Source organism: Hemiscyllium ocellatum, chromosome 33, assembly GCF_020745735.1.
Source record: "Hemiscyllium ocellatum isolate sHemOce1 chromosome 33, sHemOce1.pat.X.cur, whole genome shotgun sequence".
NCBI lineage: Eukaryota > Metazoa > Chordata > Chondrichthyes > Orectolobiformes > Hemiscylliidae > Hemiscyllium > Hemiscyllium ocellatum.
Genome location: NC_083433.1, coordinates 12,911,208 through 12,932,167, shown reverse-complemented (window position 1 = coordinate 12,932,167; position 20,960 = coordinate 12,911,208). Strand labels below are relative to the sequence as shown.

Here is a 20,960-nt window from a genome sequence, read left to right as displayed (position 1 = left end):
CACTTGGACAATCTGGCTTCCCCCTCCCAGGGAGAAGGAGCATGTTGGCAAGAATGTAATGGCTGTACCACCTGAAATGGAAATGAATAAAATCTTGCTGATTGTCCATCATTCAGACCACTGATACGTCACTTTGGTCGATGTCTTGAGCTTGGAATGAGTAATTTGGCTGATCAAATAACTAGGTTATGAAACTTTCACTGGGTTTTCTTTTCCACTTCCCTACCCCACTCATCATCCAACTGGACTGGGATCTCCAGAAGGTGCTGCTCTGGAGTAACCATGAGGTCAAGCCAGCCCTGCACCACCCCCTCTGTAGAATGTAAGGTTGGATTACAGTCTAGGGGTGGACAGTCTTCATTCCTTTCTTGTACTACTAACACTCTCTATTTTTCTCTGGACTTAATAGCTACATTTGTGGTTAAGGAAAACTGAGGTGATACAGAAATTTCCTTTCACAGTCAAGTGCAGACATCCTTCAAATGGCTTACCTAAGCCTCCAATGACTTATTTTCACTTTAGACTCGACTGATTATTTATTGCTAAACTGCTGACCAGCTCACCTCCACTAAGGTGAGGTCCATCAGGCTCTGGTTTCTGTCCAGATTGTGCAACCAGCCAACCTGGAAATGATACAATCCCAACATTTCTTGCATCACTGCCAATAGAGTGACAGAACAACTATATTCCAAATGTTGTGGCCTCCTTGTGCAGTGGGCCTAGCTTTGTGGGCGGCGTGGTTAGCACTGCTGCCTCACAGCACCTGAGACCCGGGTTCAATTCCCGACTCAGGTGACTGACTGTGTGTGGAGTTTGCACATTCTCTCCCTGTCTGCATGGGTTTCAGCCGGGTGCTCAGGTTTCCTCCCACAGTCCAAAGATGTGCAGGTCAGGTGAATTGGCCATGCTAAATTGCCCGTAGTGTTAGGTAAGGGGTATATGTAAGGGTATGGGTGGGTTGTGGGTCGGTGTGGACTTCTTGGGCCGAAGGGCCTGTTTCCATACGAAGTAATCTAATCGAAGGTTCTAGAGGGCCAGTTAGGTTTCTGATCAGGGTCAGTACTGGGCCCTCTGATCTTCACCTTGTGTCAGCAGTTAGCCACACTGACCATTCATGCTCTCCTAATCTCAAATGTACTGCTCTGGCTGGGAACTTTAAATGCCCCTCTTGGAACAACAAGGAGCCAATCCACACGTGGGGGCAACTTTTCCAGAAATGAGTTGTCCTGGGTGCATTCCCTCATTTTACTTTCCCTAGCAGACTGCCCAGTCTCACAATCAGGCCACCATCCCCACGGCCCCCAACCTAGCTTTTCTTTTTTAAAAAAAAACAATTCATGCCTGCCAGCCCAGAGCAGGGGAAAATCACCAGACATTCCAGGGAGTCAGCTCCAGGAACTCTCCTGAGCTGTATTGGATGATAATGTGTGTTCTGCATTGCTCCCTACAGCTGAAATGAGCAGGATGACAGTGATCTGGGAATAACAGCAATGCTTGAGGTTAGATGCTTCCATCTGACTTACTCTTGCTGCTAAAGTCAGCAATTTGCAGTCCAAGCTGATCCCAGCTTCCCATGGGCTGAAGGATTCTCCTGATGCAGTTTGGTTTGACCCAGTGATGTTGAAAGAACAATGATTGCTCTCCATGTTGGGGAGTGGGTGGGACTGGGAGAGACAACCTGGAGATACTGACTCTCCTGTACAGCTGTTTCATTTATCTTTCAAGGTTTCAGGGATCATGGGTTAGGGAGGGGGCTGTCAGACATTCTTGTGATTGTTTCAGTGAATTTTGTTTAACTAGTGCATTCTGCAACCTTCAGGGTGGGGGTGAGACTTTAAGGCACTGAACATATTTATTCCAGCACATAAATCCTTTTATTTTAACCAAACATTAAGACATGCTGATAGAATTCCTGCAGTCCAGAAAGAGGCCATTCAGCCCATTGCGTCAGCATCAATCATCTGAACAGCATCCTGTTCAGACCCATGCTATACCCCATATCCCAAGGCTGATCCACCTAGCCTACGTATCCCTAGATGCTATCAGCAATTTAGAACGGCCAATCCACCCAGCCTGATAGCTTTGGTCCTGGGAGCCGAGGTAAATTGAGACAAAGAGCAAAACCATGTTAATTGACAACTGGGCTGACCGATCCTTTATCCCTTCACCGTCAGGACAGATTACCTGAAGGTGCTAGGAATACAATTCAGAGGGGTGTGTGCAAAATTTAGGGAGGAGCGCATCGCCAAGATGAGGGAGAAACTAGGCCTTTGGGAGCACCACTCCCTCTCCATTGTGGGTAAAATCCTGGTCATCAGGTGTGAGGCACTCTCTCTGTTGTTGTCTGTGATGCAGGTCTGGCCTGTTCCCTGAAACTGCACTGTTACCTGAGCCATCTTCCACTTAACCAGGAGGTCTAGAATGGACCGTATCCATAGGAACACCATGCCCAAAACTCTGGATGAGGGAGGGAGGAACATACTGCCCTTATTCTGATGGCCATCTTTGTGTGCAGCTGCATCAAGTTGTTCATAGACCCCGGTACGCAGACATCAAGTGTCACTACGTATTGAGGTTCCACCTGTCCCTGGTGTTGTGAATCATGGGCCTGGCCTCATTGCCTTGAAACCCTCCAAGTAGTTTGACCATTACATAACACCTGTCCCTTGTGGAGAAATTTCTTAAAAAAAACACCTTCGACCACAAGTCCCCCAGGAGGTGGTCAGCACGTAGTGTCCTTGAGACCCTTCGGGAAAAGGAGAGGGTGGATCCTGTCGGATTGTCCCCTGAGCAGTCTGTCAGAGCCATTTTGCAGAATGACTCATCACCAGAACTTTCCAACAAGCACCAAGACATCACTTGGTTGGTGGTAAGAAGGGTATTACCTGTGAAATCCTCATGCACGCCCAGTCTCTCTGCGCCATCGAACGCTGCCCGCAAAGCGGCTGCCGGGGATAGAGACTGTTCCACATCTCCTTCCTGAATGTGCCCTTGCAAAGGAAGTCTGGAGGATGATGCAGTGGTGTGTGTTGAGAGTCGTCCTGAGCAGATCCATGACGTGGGACTCTGTGCTCTATGGTCTGCTCCTCAGGACGCACACCAAGACAAACATCAACTGCGCCTGGAGGACCATCCACTCAGTGAAAGGCCCCCTTTGGTCTACCCAAAATTTGGTTGGTCTTCCAGAGCAAATAGTTGACCCCGACTGAGTGTTGCATACCGGCACATTCCAAGGTCCAGGTCTACGTGCTGAGGGACGCGCTGAAGCTTGGGGCAGCTGCCGCTGAGGGGCATGTGGGGAAAGACCATTGTCTGAAGTCTTTCTGCTGAAGGTTAATGAGGATCCATTCAGTTATTGGATCTTTCCACTGCCTCAAATGCATGTAAATATAATCTGGTTCAAGTAAGAGAAGTCTTTGGTTTGTTGGATAGAGTCAAACTCCAATATTTGTTTCTTTGATATGCAACTGTACAGAACCAAACTGCATATGCGACAATATATATGTAGTCCAGTTTACAAACCAAAACACTAAATGTGCTGAGTGCCTCAGCCATGTAGTAGGCCTCAGGCCTCCGTGTCTAAATTGCTGCTCGAAACATATGGTACATTCAGCTTTTCTGTCTCCATGTTCAGTTTTTACTTGTTTCAAGAAGAACTAGCCCTCAACTTGAGCATGTTTCCAAATAGCGGGATTATTATTCTAATTACATTGTATTCTGCAGAATGTACTGCTCAGAAACTAGTCTCCGAGCTCTATGTGGTCCATACCCACAGCGATATGGACATCAAAGTGTCTCAACCTAATGTTGATTGTGTTGAACTGAGCAGCCTCCAGTGGAATGGTGGGCTGGGAGAGTTTGGGGATTGAAGATCCCCACTCAATGTTAGGGTATGATCACAGCCTTGCCGGATGGATTGGTGGAAGCAAGTTACTTTGACCCAATAACTTTCCCAAATACCAGGTTACAGTCTAGCCGTATTTTGTCGGATTGAATTACAAGTTTGAATATTACACATGAAACCACGGTTAGAGGTCAACTCTGATAAATATTCATGGTGATGAGAATAAGTCAGAGGCTGGGAATTCTGTTGTGAATTTCTCAACTCCTGACTTTCCAGAATCTTCCCACTTGGAAACATCCTTGAGTTGAGGGCTGGTCCTTCTTGAAACAATTACAAACTGAACATGGAGACAGAAAAGCTGAATGTACCATAGGTTTTGAGCAGCAATTTAGACATGGAGGCCTGAGGCCTACTATATGGCTGAGGCACTCAGCACATTTAGCATTTTGGTTTGTAAACTGGGCTTCCAGAGACCCAAGGTCAAAGAGGGCACAGCAGATTTAGAATGAATCCACAAAGTTGCCTGCACGAGGACCCAAAAGCACATTATTTCTGTCACTGTCAAGCAAGAGGCAAATGTTTAATGTCAACATAATCTAGCCATTTTTCAATGGACTCCCGACACTGCCGTTCAAAAGACAGGAAGACAAATTCCTCAGATGAACGAACAAACAGAATTCTGCAAATCTGTGTTGAGCATGTCTTTATAATAAACAACCTCAGATGCAATTGTGAAGTTTAGAGTATGTTTTATTTTCATTTTCAGGTAGATGCACTTCCAGAATTTGCAGTTATGCAGCAGGTCAAAAGTCAATCAGCAATGACATCATCAACCAGTTGTCAATTCTGTTTGGCTTCTGGATCCAATTCCCATCCTGTGCTGATTGGACATGGCAGCTGATGGATTGACTAACAAGAGTGATTGGCCATCACTGATGATGTCATTTCCTGCTGAATAAACTGAGGGTCAACTCCTGAAGTATAAATAAAAGTCCAAAGGCAAGGTTTGTTTAGGTACAAGTTGGTATTAATCTTCAATTTGTGATTGAGATTTGGGGAGAAAGTTAAAGCAGCATTCATCACAGAATGACATCTCAGGTTTGTCAGAACTATCACCAGGATTGTGAAGCTGCTGTCAACAAGCAGATTAACCTGGAACTCACTGCCTCCTATCTCTATCAGTCTTTGGTGAGTATGCTCTCTGTGTGCTTAAAATTAAATCTATTATGCTGATGTTTCTAAATAAACTTGATGTTCTTGTAGATTGAGTTTTATAGTCTCACCTAAATAAGAATTCAAGATAAAAATGTTACAGCAACTATGGAATATGACGATGAGGTAAAATATCTAATGCCTAGATGGCCTTCAGTGACACATGCAGGGTGAAGTGTTCTTCAGGGTTATTTTATTAATCCCTGATAGGGTTGTCACTGGCAGTAACTGTCATTCCCTCCCTCTGGCTGTCAGAATTGAGTATTTCTAAGATTCTTATGAAGTCATTTGGGTCAACTATATGGTGGAATGGAAGTATCCATTGTCTAGTCACCTCTTCTACTATGAAAATATACTGTGATATTTCCTTTAACTTTCTGCTGATCCTAAATAGCCATTATGCTAATTATGAGGCTGCAGAAGGGAGTTATGGATTTATCAATGTTTGGTTGATCTGAGCAGAAGTAGAAGGTCAGGCTGTGACTGGCATATACTTAAGGCCTCAACTGAAGCCTGATCTGGCTTTGATTACCCACGCATGTGTGAATACAATGGTCAGGGAGCCATTTGTTGTCTGTAACTCTTTCTAGTAGAGTTGATCTACTAAAGTATTGCTGCATCCACAGGAAGGCTGGAATTGAGACTTTTGACCAATGACTGAAGATCTAATCTCTAACCAGGATGGCATGGTAACAAAATGGCTGGCTGTTTTACTCGAGTGAGTTGCCCATGCCCTTCTGACATGGTGGAATTTGTTTAGAAGGTGTTAACTCACCTTAGTGAGTGCTGTCGGGTACCTGGTAGACAATCCACACTGCAGGGAGTTGGAAAATGTAGTGCTAGTAGAGTGGGCTGCTTTATCCTGGATGTCTGCTTGCATGCTGTAAATGCTCTCGTCTAGACATGTGTAGAATATTCATCAGTCTGGGTTTGTATGGTTTTTTTCATGAGAATGAAGTCCCTAAAGCATAGCTTGTTAGAGATGGGAACAGCTTTCACTTGTGAACCAGTAAGGGTTTTTTTATATAATGGGAGTGTCCCAGAAGAATAGACCACTCACTTCCATTCTGCCCTGAGTTGTGACCCTTCATAGACATCTTCCTACAGTCAAGGATCTCTTAAAGGTAGCCCAGACCTAACGTTTGTTATAAAAGTATATGTATAAATGGCTATTTCAGGGGTGATGCAGCTGGCCAAACCATTCTGCCTTGTGGAAAAAAGTCTTTGAAACAAAAATCTGAATTTAGAATAACTTTTTTTTTTAATTTGGGAAAACTGACTCGATCACTTCATGAAGGAGCTGTTCCAATACCTGCAACATTGCAAAAACACCCCTTTGCAAATGGTAGATTCCTATCTGGTTATCTCAGGAAAATTCTTTCCGGCAAGAAACATCTGTTGAAGCATGGAACCTTATCACTGTAAAAGCTTCTGCCTGCATAAGAAAACTTCAACCTGGTGGACTGGCCACTCCCCTGACATGTTTAAAGTAGCTACTTCCAGACATAGCAGCATCTCTGCTCTTTCAATGGAGATCATAAAGCAATGGACAAAATAACCTTGTTAAAGGGGCAGCATTGTCACACCATTTACTTGTGAACATGATGCCTCAAATGAGGCAAATATGGATGTCTATTGAAATGGTTTGAAGTCAAATCAGGCATAGTTCTTTTCGGCTTACACTTTAAGCTGCTGATTATTATCTGCAGATAATGGTTGATCTCTAGGTCACATTAGGTCTTTCCTGTATTACATGTTTCACTGAGTGAATCTGATGCTTGTTTACAAGTTTCTGGAGGTTTGTGTGCACTGTATACACAGGCCTGTAATAAACTGCTGCAACAATCCAGAGCCTGTCATTGAGCAGGCTTTCCTTAGCAAACCCCTGGGGCTCCTTTTTTCTCTCTCATTCCCCTCCAGATAAGAGCCCACTTGTACAGATCAAGTGATTGGTACATCCAATCCAAGATGTACAAGTTGCAGAAAACTCTTTCTCCTGACTAAATTAGTGCCAGCAGTGTCCAACATCCATTTTCCAGTTTCAACCTTCAGGGTTAATGTAGTGCCATGCAGCAGCCTCATAGTTAATTTCTCATTGAATGGCAGGACAGGCTTGAGGGGCTGAATGGCCTCCTGTCCCTGTGTTCTGGTATCTGTTTAGTATCTCCATGTCCTGGTGACTGGGTATTACCCTCTGGTTAATGTTGAACTTAGTACTCCAGTTGCTTTCCTCTTCAGACAACTGAACCCTCACCTTTCACAAGGTTACAACTTCCAATGTTCTGCACTGAACCAATTGAAATTTCTACAGCTGTAGAAATGTACAGTATGGAAACAGACCCTCCAATCCAGCTTTCTCCTGCCTACCAGATGTCTGAATTAATCTAGTTCTACTTGCCCCATATCCCTCTGCTCTTATTCTTGTACCCATCCAATATCTTTAAATGTTGTCATTGGGTTTGCCTCCACCACTCTGTTTGGCAGCTCATTCCATAAACTCATCACTCTTTTTTTGGAAAAGCTGTCTCTCAGGGTTGATTGTGATAGATCTAATGGACCTATGTCCTCTAGTTTCAGACTCCTCCACCCTGCAATGTAGTTTCCTTCATTTTACTCAAATCCTATTCCATCACTAATATCGTCCAATTCTGGTGGTTAATAAGCAGAAACACTAATTCAGTGTTTCTCTCCTCTGATGCTGTGCCAGACCTGAGCAATGAACCAGCTGTTTAATCCAAAGTAAAAGTGAATTTGTGTCCCCAGGAGGAAGCTGGGGTTGTTCACTTCCTCCAGTGAAAGGAGCTGCTGGTTCACTGGACAACACTAGTATATTAAAATGGCTGACAACCCAGAGGTTTAACAGCTGAATAGTCAGCCTGGTTTCAAGGGCTGAACTAGTGCCCTACTTCTGATAACACATCACTGGGACCAATTCTAGTTAATGGATGTAAATGGTTCTCTTTCAGATGTCGTACTTTGACCAGGATGATGTTGCCCTGCACCATTTCTCCCAGTTCTTCAAAGCTCAGTCCCAGGAGAAGCAGGAACATGCAGAGAAGCTGCTGAAATTCCAGAATCAGCGTGGAGGCAGAGTCCTCCTCCAGGATGTGAAGGTGGGAATGTTGGGGATGGGAATGGCTGCTCTCGTGATGTGGCTTCAAGTCAGTGACTGGGTTATCACTTCCTGATGGGGAAGTGACAAGGTCTTCCGCTTGACTTCCCCAATGATCTTCTCCATTTCCAAGTCACAGCATACACAGGCCCTTTAGTCTGTGCTGACCAATCAACACCAAACTACACTAATCCCATCTACCTGCAATTGGTCCTTAGACCACTACACCCTGGATATGAAGTATTTGTCCAATGCTGCTGGAATGTCACTGCACTAGCTGCCTCCACTCATCAGGTGATGCTTTCCATATTTCTACCACTCTGTTGAGGAAGCTTTCCCCACCATACTGATGCCTAAACCTGTGTTTTCTAGTCTTGCTGTCTGCCATGGGGAAGAGATTCTCACTACTGTCCAATCAGATAACCCCAGCTGCCTCTGTTCCAATAAAACATCAGTCTTTTCCCCCAATGGATTTTCCATCTTGTGCAACATCCTGCAGAATCTCATCTGAACCCCCTCCAGTGCGATGCCATCCTTGTAGTGAGGTGGCCAGAGCCAGTATTCCTTTGTCCTAACTGATTTTTCATAACTTTGTAAAGCAGGACTTATTCCTATATTCAATGCCCCAACTCCTGCATCCCCCCCTTCACCCAATCTACCTGTACTGAATGGTTCTGGGATCTATGACCTTGTATCCAAATCTTTATTATTGTAAACATTTTGCTGATCCTCAATTGAATTGCACGCACACTTTTAATCCATGTACTTGGCAAGTGTGAAGCCATTGTGTAAGTGGGACTGAACCTTGTGGTCAAGAGGTGGGACACAATGGCTGTTGTGCCAAGATAAGGATGTGACTATCCTGATCTAAGTTCTCAAATGGACACTGATTCAAACAATCTTCTTTTATAAAACTTAATCCTGATCTCAACAACGACCTGTTCCTGAACTTCCTGCTTCAGACCAGCCACATCGCCAAGGTGAATGTAACTCTCAAATAACTGATCTGTCCTTTGTTTCAGAAGCCAGAGAGGGATGAGTGGGGTAACGGTCTGCAGGCAATGCAGGTTGCCCTGGATCTGGAGAAGAATGTGAACCAGAGTTTGCTTGATCTACACCAACTGGCCGCTGCCCAGACTGACCCTCATGTAAGCTTCACCACCCCCTCATTCTCATCACTGCCACACCCTCAGGGCAACACCTCACTGGTTGGTCTTTTGTTAGTTTGAAATTCAGTAATCCAACACTTGGTCCAGATGTCACATTGATCACTCCAGATCATGCTGATGTTTACAATGTTACAGTTCCTCCTTAATAAAGTCAAGGAGGAACTTGGAATGTAATCTGGTGGGAGTGCTGAAGTGGTTCTTGGCCACTGAATCCCCTTTCACGACCATTACAGTGGAATGATCACTGTACACCACAATACAGCAGGCTCCAGTTAAGATGAGCCAGCTGAAAGGCTACTGTCCTCACCAGCACATTCCTGAAAAGTCTAGCAAACTCTCTAATATCTAGAGCTATTAACATTTGATGCTGAACGATCAGTGGGAAAGTGCAGCAAGTCAGGCAGCAACCAAGGAGCAAGAGTTGACATTTTGGGCACACTCAGTTTTGTAGTAGAAATTCTAGAATTGTCTTTGTGCTAATGTAATATTCCTGTGTTCCAGCTGTGTGACTTCCTGGAGACTCACTATTTGGATGAGGAGGTTGAGATCATCAAGCGACTTGGGGACTACATCACCAACCTGAAGCGTCTGGGAGCTCCTGAGAATGGGCTGGGAGAGTACCTGTTTGACAGGCTCTCACTGGAGGACAGCTGTTAGTGGGGCCTGGGGGACTCTGCTTTTGTCTGAATGCATTACTGACTTCACTTGGACAATCTGGCTTCCCCCTCCCAGGGAGAAGGAGCATGTTGGCAAGAATGTAATGGCTGTACCACCTGAAATGGAAATGAATAAAATCTTGCTGATTGTCCATCATTCAGACCACTGATACTTTGCTTTGGTAGATCTCTTGAGCTTGGAATGAGTAATTTGGCTGATCAAATAACTAGGTTATGAAACTTTCACTGGGTTTTCTTTTCCTCTTCCCTACCCCACTCATCATCCAACTGGACTGGGATCTCCAGAAGGTGCTGCTCTGGAGTAACCATGAGGCCAGGCCAGCCCTGCACCACCCCCTCTGTAGAATGTGTAAGGTTGGATTACAGTCTAGGGGTGGACAGTCTTCATTCCTTTCTTCTGTACTACAATTAACACTTTATTTTTTTTCTCTGGACTTAATAGCTACATTTGTGGTGAAGGAAAACTGAGGTGATACAGAAACATCCTTTCACAAACAGTCAAGTGCAGACATCCTTCAAATAGCTTACCTAAACCTCCAATGACTTATTTTCACTTTAGACTCAATTGATATTTATTGCTGAACTGATGACCTGATCACCTCCACTAAGGTGCGGTCCACCAGGCTCTGGTTTCTGTCCAGATTGTGGAACCAGCCAACCTGGAAATGATACAATCCCAATGTTTCTTGCATAGCTGCCAATAGAGTGCCAGAACCACTATATCCCAAGCAGTGGGCCTAGCTTTGTCGGCAGCATGGTGGCATAGTGGTTAGCACTGCTGCCTCACAGCACCTGCGACCCGGGTTCAATTCCCGACTCAGGCGACCGACCGACCAGTGGTTTCGGTGGGTTGGTGTGGACGTGTTGGGCTGAAGGGCCTGTTTCCACACTGTAAGTAATCTAATCTAAGGCTCTAGAGGGCCAGTTGGGTTTCTGAAGAGGGTCAATACAGGGCCCTTTGATCTTCACCTTGTGTCAGCAGTTAGCCACACTGACCATTCATGCCCTCCTAATCTCAAATGTACTGCTCTGGCTGGGAACTTTCAATGCCCCAATTGGAACAACAAGGAGCCAATCCACACTGGGGGGTGCAACTTTTCCAGAAATGAGTTGTCCTGTGTGCATTCCTCATTTTACTTTCCCTAGCAGACTACCCAGTCACACAATCAGGCCACCATCCCCACTGCCCCCAACCTAGCTTTTTTTTTTTAAAAAACAAAACTTCATGCCAGCCAGCCCAGAGCAGGGGAAAATCACCTGACATTCCAGGGAGTCAGCTCAAGGAACTCTCCTGAGCTGCATTGGAGTATAATGTGTGTTCTGCATTGCCCCCTACAGCTGAAATGAGCAGGATGACTGTGATCTGGGAATAACAGCAATGCTTGAGGTTAGATGCTTCCATCTGATTTACTCTTGCTGCTAAAGTCAGCAGTTTGCAATCCAAGCTTCCTCCCAGCTTCCCATGGGCTGAAGGATTCTCCTGATGCAGTTTGATTTGACCCAGTGATGTTGAAGGAGCAATGATTGCTCTCCATGTTGGAGAGTGGGTATGACTGGGAGAGAAAACCTGGAGATACTGACTCTCCTGTACAGCTGTTTCATTTATCGTTCAAGGTTTCAGGGATCATGGGTTAGGGAGGGGGCTGTCACAGACATCCTGGTGACTGTTTCAGTGCATTTTGTTTAACTAGTGCATACTGCAACCTTCAGGGTAGGGGTGAGACTTTAAGGCACTAAACATTTATTCCAGCACACAATGTTTGGTTAAAATAAGAGGATTTAAGTCATGCTGATAGAATTCCTGCAGTCCAGAAAAAGGCCATTCAGCCCATTGAGTCTGCATCAATCATCTGAACAACATCCTGTTCAGACTCCTGCTATCCCCCATATACCAAGGCTAATCCACCTAGCCTACATATCCCTAAATGCTATCAGCAATTTAGCACGGCCAATCCACCCAGCCTGATATCTTTGGTCCTGGGAGCCAAGGTAAATTGAGACAAAGAGCAAAACCATGTTAATTGGCAACTGGGCTGACCAATCCTTAATCCTTTATCCCTTCACTGAAGGTGCTGGGAATACGATTCAGAGGGGTGTGTGCAAAATTTTGGGAGGAGCGCATCACCAAGATGAGGCAGAAACTGGGCCTTTGGGAGCACCACTCCCTCTCCATTGTGGGTAAAATCCTGGTCATCAGCTGTGAGGCACTCTCTGTGTTGTTGTCTGTGATGCAGGTCTGGCCTGTTCCCTGAAACTGCACTGTTACCTGAGCCATCTTCCACTTCCCCTGGTCCATCGTAGACTTCTGTGTCCTTAGGGACACCATGCCCAAAACTCTGGATGAGGGAGGGAGGAACATACTGCCCTTATTCTGATGGCTATCTTTGTGTGCAGCTGCATCAAGTTGTGCATAGACCCCGGTACGCAGACACCAAGTGTCACTACGTACTGAGGTTCCACCTGTCCCTGGTGTTGCAAATCATAGGCCGAGCCTCATTGCCTTGAAACCCTCCAAGTAGTTTGACCATTCCATATCACCTGTCCTTTGTGGAGAAATTTCTTAAAAAAAAACACTTTCGACCACAAATCCCCCAGGAGGTGGTCAGCACGTAGTGTCCTTGAGACCCTTCGGGAAAAGGAGAGGGTGGATCCTGTCGGGTTGTCCCCTGAGCAGTCTGTTAAAGCCTTTTGGCAGAATGACTCATCACCAGAACTTTCCAACAAGCACCAAGACATCACTTGGCTGGTGGTAAGAAGGGTATTACCTGTGAAATCCTCATGCACGACCGGTCTCTCTGCGCCATCGAACGCTGCCCGCAAAGCGGCTGCCGGGGATAGAGACTGTTCCACATCTCCTTCCTGAATGTGCCCTTGCAAAGGAAGTCTGGAGGATGATGCAGTGGTGTGTGTTGAGAGTCGTCCTGAGCAGATCCATGACGTGGGACTCTGTGCTCTATGGTCTGCTCCTCACGACGCACGCCAAGACAAACATCAACTGCGCCTGGAGGACCATCGACTCAGTGAAAGGCCCCCTTTGGTTTACCCAAAATTTGGTTGGTCTTCCAGAGCAAGTAGTTGACCCCGACTGAGTGTTGCAGACCGGCACATTCCAAGGTTCAGGACTAGGTGCTGAGGGACGTGCTGAAGCTTGGGGCAGCTGCCGCTGAGGGGGATATGGTGAAAGACCATTGTCTGAAGTCTTTCTGTTGAAGGTTAATGAGGATCCATTCAGTTATTGGATCTTTCCACTGCCTCAAATGCATGTAAATATAATCTGGTTCAAGTAAGAGAACTTTTTGATTTGTTGGATAGAGTCAAACTCCAATATTTGTTTCTTTGATATGCAATTGTACAGAACCAAACTGCATATGCGACAATATACGCATAGTCCAGTTTATAAACCAAAACACTAAATGTACTGAGTGCCTCAGCCATGTAGTAGGCCTCAGGCCTCCATGTCTAAATTGCTGCTCGAAACATATGGTACATTCAGCTTTTCTATCTCCATGTTCAGTTTTTACTTGTTTCAAGAAGAACTAGCCCTCAACTTGAGCATGTTTCCAAATAGCGGGATTATTATTCTAATTACATTGTATTCTGCAGAATGTACTGCTCAGAAACTAGTCTCCGAGCTCTATGTGGTCCATACCCACAGCGATATGGACATCAAAGTGTCTCAACCTAATGTTGATTGTGTTGAACTGAGCAGCCTCCAGTGGAATGGTGGGCTGGGAGAGTTTGGAGATTGAAGATCCCCACTCAATGTTAGGGTATGATCACAGCCTTGACGGATGGATTGGTGGAAACAAGTTACTTTGACCCAATAACTTTCCCAAACACCAGGTTACAGTCTAGCCGTATTTTGTCGGATTGAATTACAAGTTTGAATATTACACATGAAACCGCGGTTAGAGGTCAACTCTGATAAATATTCATGGTGATGAGAATAAGTCAGAGGCTGGGAATTCTGTTGTGAATTTCTCAACTCCTGACTTTCCAGAATCTTCCCACTTGGAAACATCCTTGAGTTGAGGGCTGGTCCTTCTTGAAACAATTACAAACTGAACATGGAGACAGAAAAGCTGAATGTACCATAGGTTTTGAGCAGCAATTTAGACATGGAGGCCTGAGGCCTACTACATGGCTGAGGCACTCAGCACATTTACCATTTTGGTTTGTAAACTGGGCTTCCAGAGACCCAAGGTCAAAGAGGTCACAGCAGATTTAGAATGAATCCACAAAGTTGCCTGCACTAGGACCCAAAAGCACATTATTTCTGTCACTGTCAAGCAATAGGCAAAAGTTTAATGTCAACAAAATCTAGCCATTTTTCAATGGACTCCCAACATTGTCATTCAAAAGACAGGAAGACAAATTCCTCAGATGAACAAACGAACAAACAGAATTCTGCAGATCTGTGTTGAGCATGTCTTTATAATAAACAACCTCAGATGCAAGAGTCAAGTTTTAGAGCATGTTTTATTGTCATTTTCAGGTAGATGCACTTCCAGAATTTGCAGTTATGCAGCAAGTCAAAAGTCAATCAGCAATGACATCATCAACCAGTTGTCAATTCTGTTTGGCTTCTGGATCCAATTCCCATCCTGTGCTGATTGGACATGGCAGCTGATGGATTGACTAACAAGAGTGATTGGCCATCACTGATGATGTCATTTCCTGCTGAATAAACTGAGGGTCAACTCCTGAAGTATAAATAAAAGTCCAAAGGCAGTGTTTGTTTAGGTACAGTTGGTGTTAATCTTCAATTTGTGATTGGGATTTGGGGAGAAAGCTAAAGTAGTATTCATCACAGAATGGCCTCCCAGGTTTGTCAGAACTATCACCAGGATTGTGAAGCTGCTGTCAACAAGCAGATTAACCTGGAACTCACTGCCTCCTATCTCTATCAGTCTTTGGTGAGTATGCTCTCTGTGTGCTTAAAATTAAATCTATTATGCTGATGTTTCTAAATAAACTTGATGTTCTTGTAGATTGAGTTTTATAGTCTCACCTAAATAAGAATTCAAGATAAAAATGTTACAGCAACTGTGGAATATGACGATGAGGTAAAATATCTAATGCCTAGATGGCCTTCAGTGACATATGCAGGGTGAAGTGTTCTTCAGGGTTATTTTATTAATCCCTGATTGGGTTGTCATTCCCTCCCTCTGGTTGTCAGAATTGAGTATTTCTTAGATTCTTATGAAGTCATTTGGGTCAACTATATGGTGGAATGGAAGTATCCATTGTCTAGTTGCCTTTTCTACCGTGGGGATATACTGATATTTTCTCTAACTTTCTGCTGATCCTAAATAGCCATCATGCCAGTTTCGAGGCTGCAGAAGGGAGTTATGGATTTATCAATGTTTGGTTGATCTGAGCAGAAGTAGAAGTTCAGGCTGTGACTGGCATATACCTAAGGCCTCAACTGAGGCCTGATCTGGCTTTCTGATTACCCACGCATGTGTGAATACAATGGTCAGGGAGCCATTTGTTGTCTGTAACTCTTTCTAGCAGAGTTGATCTGCTAAAGTATTGCTACATCCATAGGAAGGTTGGAATTGAGGTTTTTTTGACCAATGACTGAAGATCTAATCTCTAACCAGGATGGCATGGTAACAAAATGGCTAGCTGTTTTACTCTAGAGAGTTGCCCATGCACTTCTGACATGGTGGAATTTGTTTAGATGTGTTAACAACCTTAGTGAGTGCTGTAGGGTACCTGGTAGACAATCCACACTGCAGGGAGGAGGAAAATGTAGTACTAGAAGAGTGGGCTGTTTTATCCTGGATGATGTCTGCTTGCATGTTGTAAATGCTCTCGTCTAGACGTATAGAATATTCATCAGTCTGGGTTTGTATGGTTCATTCGTGAGAATGAAGTCCTTGAAGCATAGCTTGTTAGAGATGGGAACAGCTTTCACTGGTGAACCAAGAAGTTTTTTTATATAATGGGAGTGTCCTAGAAGAATAGACCACTCACTTCCCCTCTGACCTGAGTTGTGACCCTTCATAGACATCTTCCCACTGTTGAGGACCTCTAAAGGTAGCTCAGACCTAACCTTTGTTATTAACGTACATGTATAAATGGCTGTTTCAGGGGTGATGAAGCCAGTCAAACCATTCTGCCTTGTGGAAAAAAATGTCTTTGAAACAAAAATCTGAATTTTTAGACTAACTTTTTTTAAACTTTAGAAAACTGACTCAATAAGCACTTCATGAAGGAGCTGTTCCAATACGTGCAACATTGCAAAAACACCCCTTTGCAAATGGTAGATTCCTATCTGGTTCTCAGAAAATTATTTCCGGCAAGAAACATCTGTTGAAGCATGGAACCTGATCACTGTAAAAGCTTAAGAAAACTTCAACTTAGTGAACTGGCCACTCCCCTGACATGTTTAAAGTAGCTACTTCCAGACATGGCAGCATCCCTGCTCTTTCAATGGAGGTCATAAGGCAATGGACAAAATAACCTTGTTAAAGGGGCAGCATTGTCACACCATTTACTTGTGAACATGATGCCTCAAATGAGGCAAATATGGATGTCTATCGAAATGGTTTGTAGACACAGGCCTGTAATAAACTGCTGCAACAATCCAGAGCCTGTCATTGAGCAGGTTTTCCTTAGCAAACCCCTGGGGCCCCTTTCTCTCTCATTCCCTTCCAGATAAGAGCACACTTGTACAGATCAAGTGACTGGTACGTCCAATCCCAATGATGTACAATTTGCAGAAAACTCTCTCCTGACTAAATTAGTGCCAGCAGTGTCCAACATCCATTTTCCAGTTTCAACCTTCAGGGTTGATGAGGCTTCTGCAAGGCACTACATGGTTAATTTCTCATTGAATGGCAGGACAGGCTTGTGGGGCTGAATGGCCTACAGTCCCTGTGTTCTGGTATCCGTTTTGTATCTCTACTTCCTTCCAGAAAACCTGTCCTGGTGACTGGGTATTACCCTCTGGTTAATGTTGAATGGAGTAGATTACACTTAGTACTCCAGTGGTTTTCCTTGTCATCCAACTGAACCCTCACCTTTCACAAGGTTACAACTTCCAATGTTCTGCACTGAACCTATTGAAATTTCTACAGCTGTAGAAATGTACAGTATGGAAACAGACCCTCCAATCCAGCTTTCTCTTGCCTACCAGATGTCTGAATTAATCTAGTCCTACTTGGCCCATATCCCTCTTGCTCTTATTCTTGTACCCATCCAATATCTTTAAATGTTGTCATTGGGTTTGCCTCCACCACTTCCTTTGGCAGCTCATTCCATACACACATCACCCTTTTTTTTGGAAAAGCTGTCTCTCAGGGTTGATAGTGATTAGATATAATGGACCTATGTCCTCTAGTTTCAGACTCCTCCACCCTGCAATGTAGTTTCCTTCATTTTGTTCAAATCCTATTCCATCTCTATCTTCCAATTCTGATGGTGGATAATAAGCAGAAACACTAATTCAGTGTTTCTCTCCTCTGATGCTGTGCCAGACCTGAGCAATGAACCAGCTGTTCAATCCAAAGTAGAAGTGAATTTGTGTCCCCAGGAGGAAGCTGGGGTTGTTCACCACCTCCAGTGAAAGGAGCTGCTGGCTCATTGGACAACACTAGTATATTAAAAGGGTTGACAACCCAGAGGTTAACAGCTGAATAGTCAGCGTGATTAAGGGCTGAACTAGTGCCCTACTTCTGATAACACATCACTGGGGCCAATTCTAGTTAATGGATGTAAATGGTTCTCTTTCAGATGTCGTACTTTGACCGGGATGATGTTGCCCTGCACCATTTCTCCCAGTTCTTCAAAGCTCAGTCCGAGAAGAAGCAGGAACATGCAGAGAAGCTGCTGAAATTCCAGAATCAGCGTGGAGGCAGAGTCCTCCTCCAGGATGTGAAGGTGGGAATGGTCACTCTGGTGATTGTGGCTTCAAGTCAGTGACTAGGTTAACACATCCTGATGGGGAAGTGACAAGGTCTTCTGTTTGGCTTCCCCAATGATCTTCTCCATCTCCAAGTCACAGCATAGACACAGGCCCTTTAGTCTGTGCTGACCAATCAACACCAAACTACACTAATCCCATCTACCTGCAACTGGTCCTTAGACCACTACACCCTGGATATGAAGTATTTGTCCAATGCTGCTGGAATGCCACTGCACTAGCTGCCTCCACTCATCAGGTGATGCATTCCATATTTCTACCACTCTGTGAGGAAAGCTTTCTTCAACATACTGATGCCTAAACCTGTGTTTTCTAGTCTTGCTGTCTGCCATGGGGAAGAGATTCACTACTGTCCAATCAGAGAACCCCAGCTGCCTCTGTTCCAATAAAACATCCAGTCTTTCCCCTCAATGGATTTTCCATCTTGTGCAACATCCTGCAGAATCTCATCTGTACCCCCTCCAGTGCAATGCCATCCTTGTAGTGTGGTGGCCAGAGCCAGTGTTCCTTTGTCCTAACGGATTTTTCACTGCTTTGTGAAGCAGGACTTATTCCTATATTCAATGCCACAACTCCTGCATCCCACCTTCACCCAATCTACCTGTACTGAATGGTTCTGGGATCTATGACCTTGTATCCAAATCTTTATTATTGTAAACATTTTGCTGTCTGTCAATTGAATTGCATGCACACTTTTAATCCATGTACTTGGCAAGTGTAAAACCATTGTGCAAGTGGGACTGAACCTTGTGATCAAGAAGTGGGACACAATGGCTGTTGTGCCAAGATAATGATGTGACTATCTTGATCTAAGTTCTCAAATGGACACTGATTCAAACAATCTTTTTTTTATAAAACTTAATCCTGATCTCAACAATGACCTGTTCCTAAACTTCCTGCTTCAGACCAGCCACATCGCCAAGGTGAATGTAGCTCTCAAATAACTGACCTCTGTCCTTTTTTGTTTCAGAAGCCAGAGAGGGATGAGTGGGGAAACGGTCTGCAGGCAATGCAGGTTGCCCTGGATCTGGAGAAGAATGTGAACCAGAGTTTGCTGGATCTACACCAACTCGCCACTGCCCAGACTGACCCTCATGTAAGCTTCACCACCCCTCATTCTCATCACTGCCACACCCTCAGGGCAACACCTCACTGGTCGGTCTTTGTGGGTTTGAAGTTCAGTAATCAACACTTTCCAGATGTAACATTGATCATTCCATGCATTCCTCCTTAATAAAGTCAAGGAGGAACTTGGATTGTAATCTGGTGGGAGTGCTGAAGTGGTTCTTGGCCACTGAATCCCCTTTCAGGACCATTGCAGTGGAATGATCACTGTACACCACAATACAGCAGGCTCCAGTTAGAAACAGCAAGATGAGATAGCTGAAAGGCTATTGTCCTCAACAGCACATATTCCTGAGAAGTCTAGCAAACTCTAATATCTAGAGCTATTAATATTGCTGAAGGCTGTGGGAAAGTGCAGCAAGTCAGGCAGCAACCAAGGAGCAAGAGTTGACATTTTGGGCACATTCAGTTTTTTGTAGTGGAAATTCTAGAATTGTCTTTGTGCTAATGTAATATTCCTGTGTTCCAGCTGTGTGACTTCCTGGAGACCCACTATTTGGATGAGGAGGTTGAGATCATCAAGCGACTTGGGGACTACATCACCAACCTGAAGCGTCTGGGAGCTCCTGAGAATGGGCTGGGAGAGTACCTGTTTGACAGGCTCTCACTGGAGGACAGCAGTTAGTGGGGCCTGGGGGACTGTCTGCTTTTGTCTGAATGCATTACTGACTTCACTTGGACAATCTGGCTTCCCCCACCCAGGGAGAAGGAGCATGTTGGCAAGAATGTAATGGCTGTACCACCTGAAATGGAAATGATTAAAATCTTGCTGATTGTCCATCATTCAGACCACTGATACTTTGCTTTGGTCGATGTCTTGAGCTTGGAATGAGTAATTTGGCTGATCAAATAACTAGGTTATGAAACTTTCACTGGGGTTTCTTTTCCTCTTCCCTACCCCACTCATCATCCAACTGGACTGGGATCTCCAGAAGGTGCTGATCTGGAGTAACCATGAGGTCAGGCCAGCCCTCCACCACCCCCTCTGTAGAATGTAAGGTTGGATTACAGTCTAGGGGTGGACAGTCTTCCATTTCTCTTTTTGTACTACAATGAACGCTTAAGTCCAGATAAAATTAAATAGCTACATTTGTGGTTAAGGAAAACTGAGGTGATACAGAAACTTCCTTTCACAAACAGTCAAGTGCAGACATCCTTCAAATAGCTTACCTAAGCCGCCAATGACTTATTTAAACTTTTTAGCAACAAATCTCAATTGAGTCTAAACTGATGACCAGCTCACCTCCACTAAGGTGCGGTCCATCAGGCTCTGGTTTCTGTCCAGATTGTGGAACCAGCCAACCTGGAAATGATACAATCCCAACATTTCTGGCATAGCTCCCAACAGAGTGCCAGAACAACTATATTCCAAGTGTTGTGGCTTCCTTGGACAGTGGGCCTAGCTTTGTGGACGGCATGGTGGCACAGTGGTTAGCACTGCTGCCTCACCGCGCCTGAGACCTGGGTTCAATTCCTGACTCAGACGACTGACTGTGGCGTTTGCACGTTCTCCCCGTGTCTGCGGGTTTCCTCCCACAGTCCAAAGATGTGCGGGTCAGGTGAATTGGCCATGCTAAATTGCTCAGTATTAGTTAAGGGGTAAATGTAGGGGTATGGGTGGGTTGTGCTTCAGCGGGTCGCTGTGGACTTGTTGGGCCAAATGGCCTGTTTCCACACTGTAAGTAATCTAATCTAAGGTTCTAGAGGGCCAGTTGGATTTCTGATCAGGGTCAGTACTGGGCCCTCTGATCTTCAACTTGTTTCAGCAGTTAGCCACACTGAGTATTCATGCCCTCCTACTCTCAAATGTACTGCTCTGGCTGGGAACTTTAAATCTGAAAATGTGTCGCTGGTTAAAGCGCATTCCTGATGAAGGGCTTATGCTCGA

At 44.8% G+C, this 20,960-nt stretch overlaps 2 protein-coding genes across 2 annotated transcripts; both read left to right on the top strand.

Moving 5' to 3' along the window:
- The first annotated feature begins 4,930 nt into the window (after positions 1-4,930).
- On the top strand, positions 4,931-9,994 carry LOC132831214 (ferritin, middle subunit-like). The gene is made up of 4 exons (XM_060849225.1): positions 4,931-5,032; positions 8,023-8,169; positions 9,191-9,316; positions 9,839-9,994. The coding sequence occupies exons 1-4, from the start codon at positions 4,931-4,933 to the stop codon at positions 9,992-9,994; spliced, it is 531 nt and encodes a 176-aa protein (XP_060705208.1).
- A 4,834-nt stretch (positions 9,995-14,828) lies between these two features.
- LOC132831477 (ferritin, middle subunit-like) lies at positions 14,829-19,697 on the top strand. The gene is made up of 4 exons (XM_060849640.1): positions 14,829-14,930; positions 17,758-17,904; positions 18,918-19,043; positions 19,542-19,697. Exons 1-4 carry the CDS (start codon positions 14,829-14,831, stop codon positions 19,695-19,697), a joined length of 531 nt encoding a protein of 176 aa, XP_060705623.1.
- The last annotated feature ends 1,263 nt before the right edge of the window (positions 19,698-20,960 follow it).

What these genes read in the sequence shown, in the direction of transcription:
- LOC132831214 (XM_060849225.1), top strand. Translation starts at nt 4,931, where the DNA reads ATGACATCTCAGGTTTGTCAGAACTATCACCAGGATTGTGAAGCTGCT. An exon ending in TCCTCCTCCAGGATGTGAAG is followed by an intron (nt 8,170 to 9,190) that starts GTGGGAATGTTG and finishes CCTTTGTTTCAG; the next exon opens with AAGCCAGAGAGGGATGAGTG. An exon ending in CTGCCCAGACTGACCCTCAT is followed by an intron (nt 9,317 to 9,838) that starts GTAAGCTTCACC and finishes CCTGTGTTCCAG; the next exon opens with CTGTGTGACTTCCTGGAGAC.
- LOC132831477 (XM_060849640.1), top strand. Translation starts at nt 14,829, where the DNA reads ATGGCCTCCCAGGTTTGTCAGAACTATCACCAGGATTGTGAAGCTGCT. An exon ending in TCCTCCTCCAGGATGTGAAG is followed by an intron (nt 17,905 to 18,917) that starts GTGGGAATGGTC and finishes TTTTTGTTTCAG; the next exon opens with AAGCCAGAGAGGGATGAGTG. An exon ending in CTGCCCAGACTGACCCTCAT is followed by an intron (nt 19,044 to 19,541) that starts GTAAGCTTCACC and finishes CCTGTGTTCCAG; the next exon opens with CTGTGTGACTTCCTGGAGAC.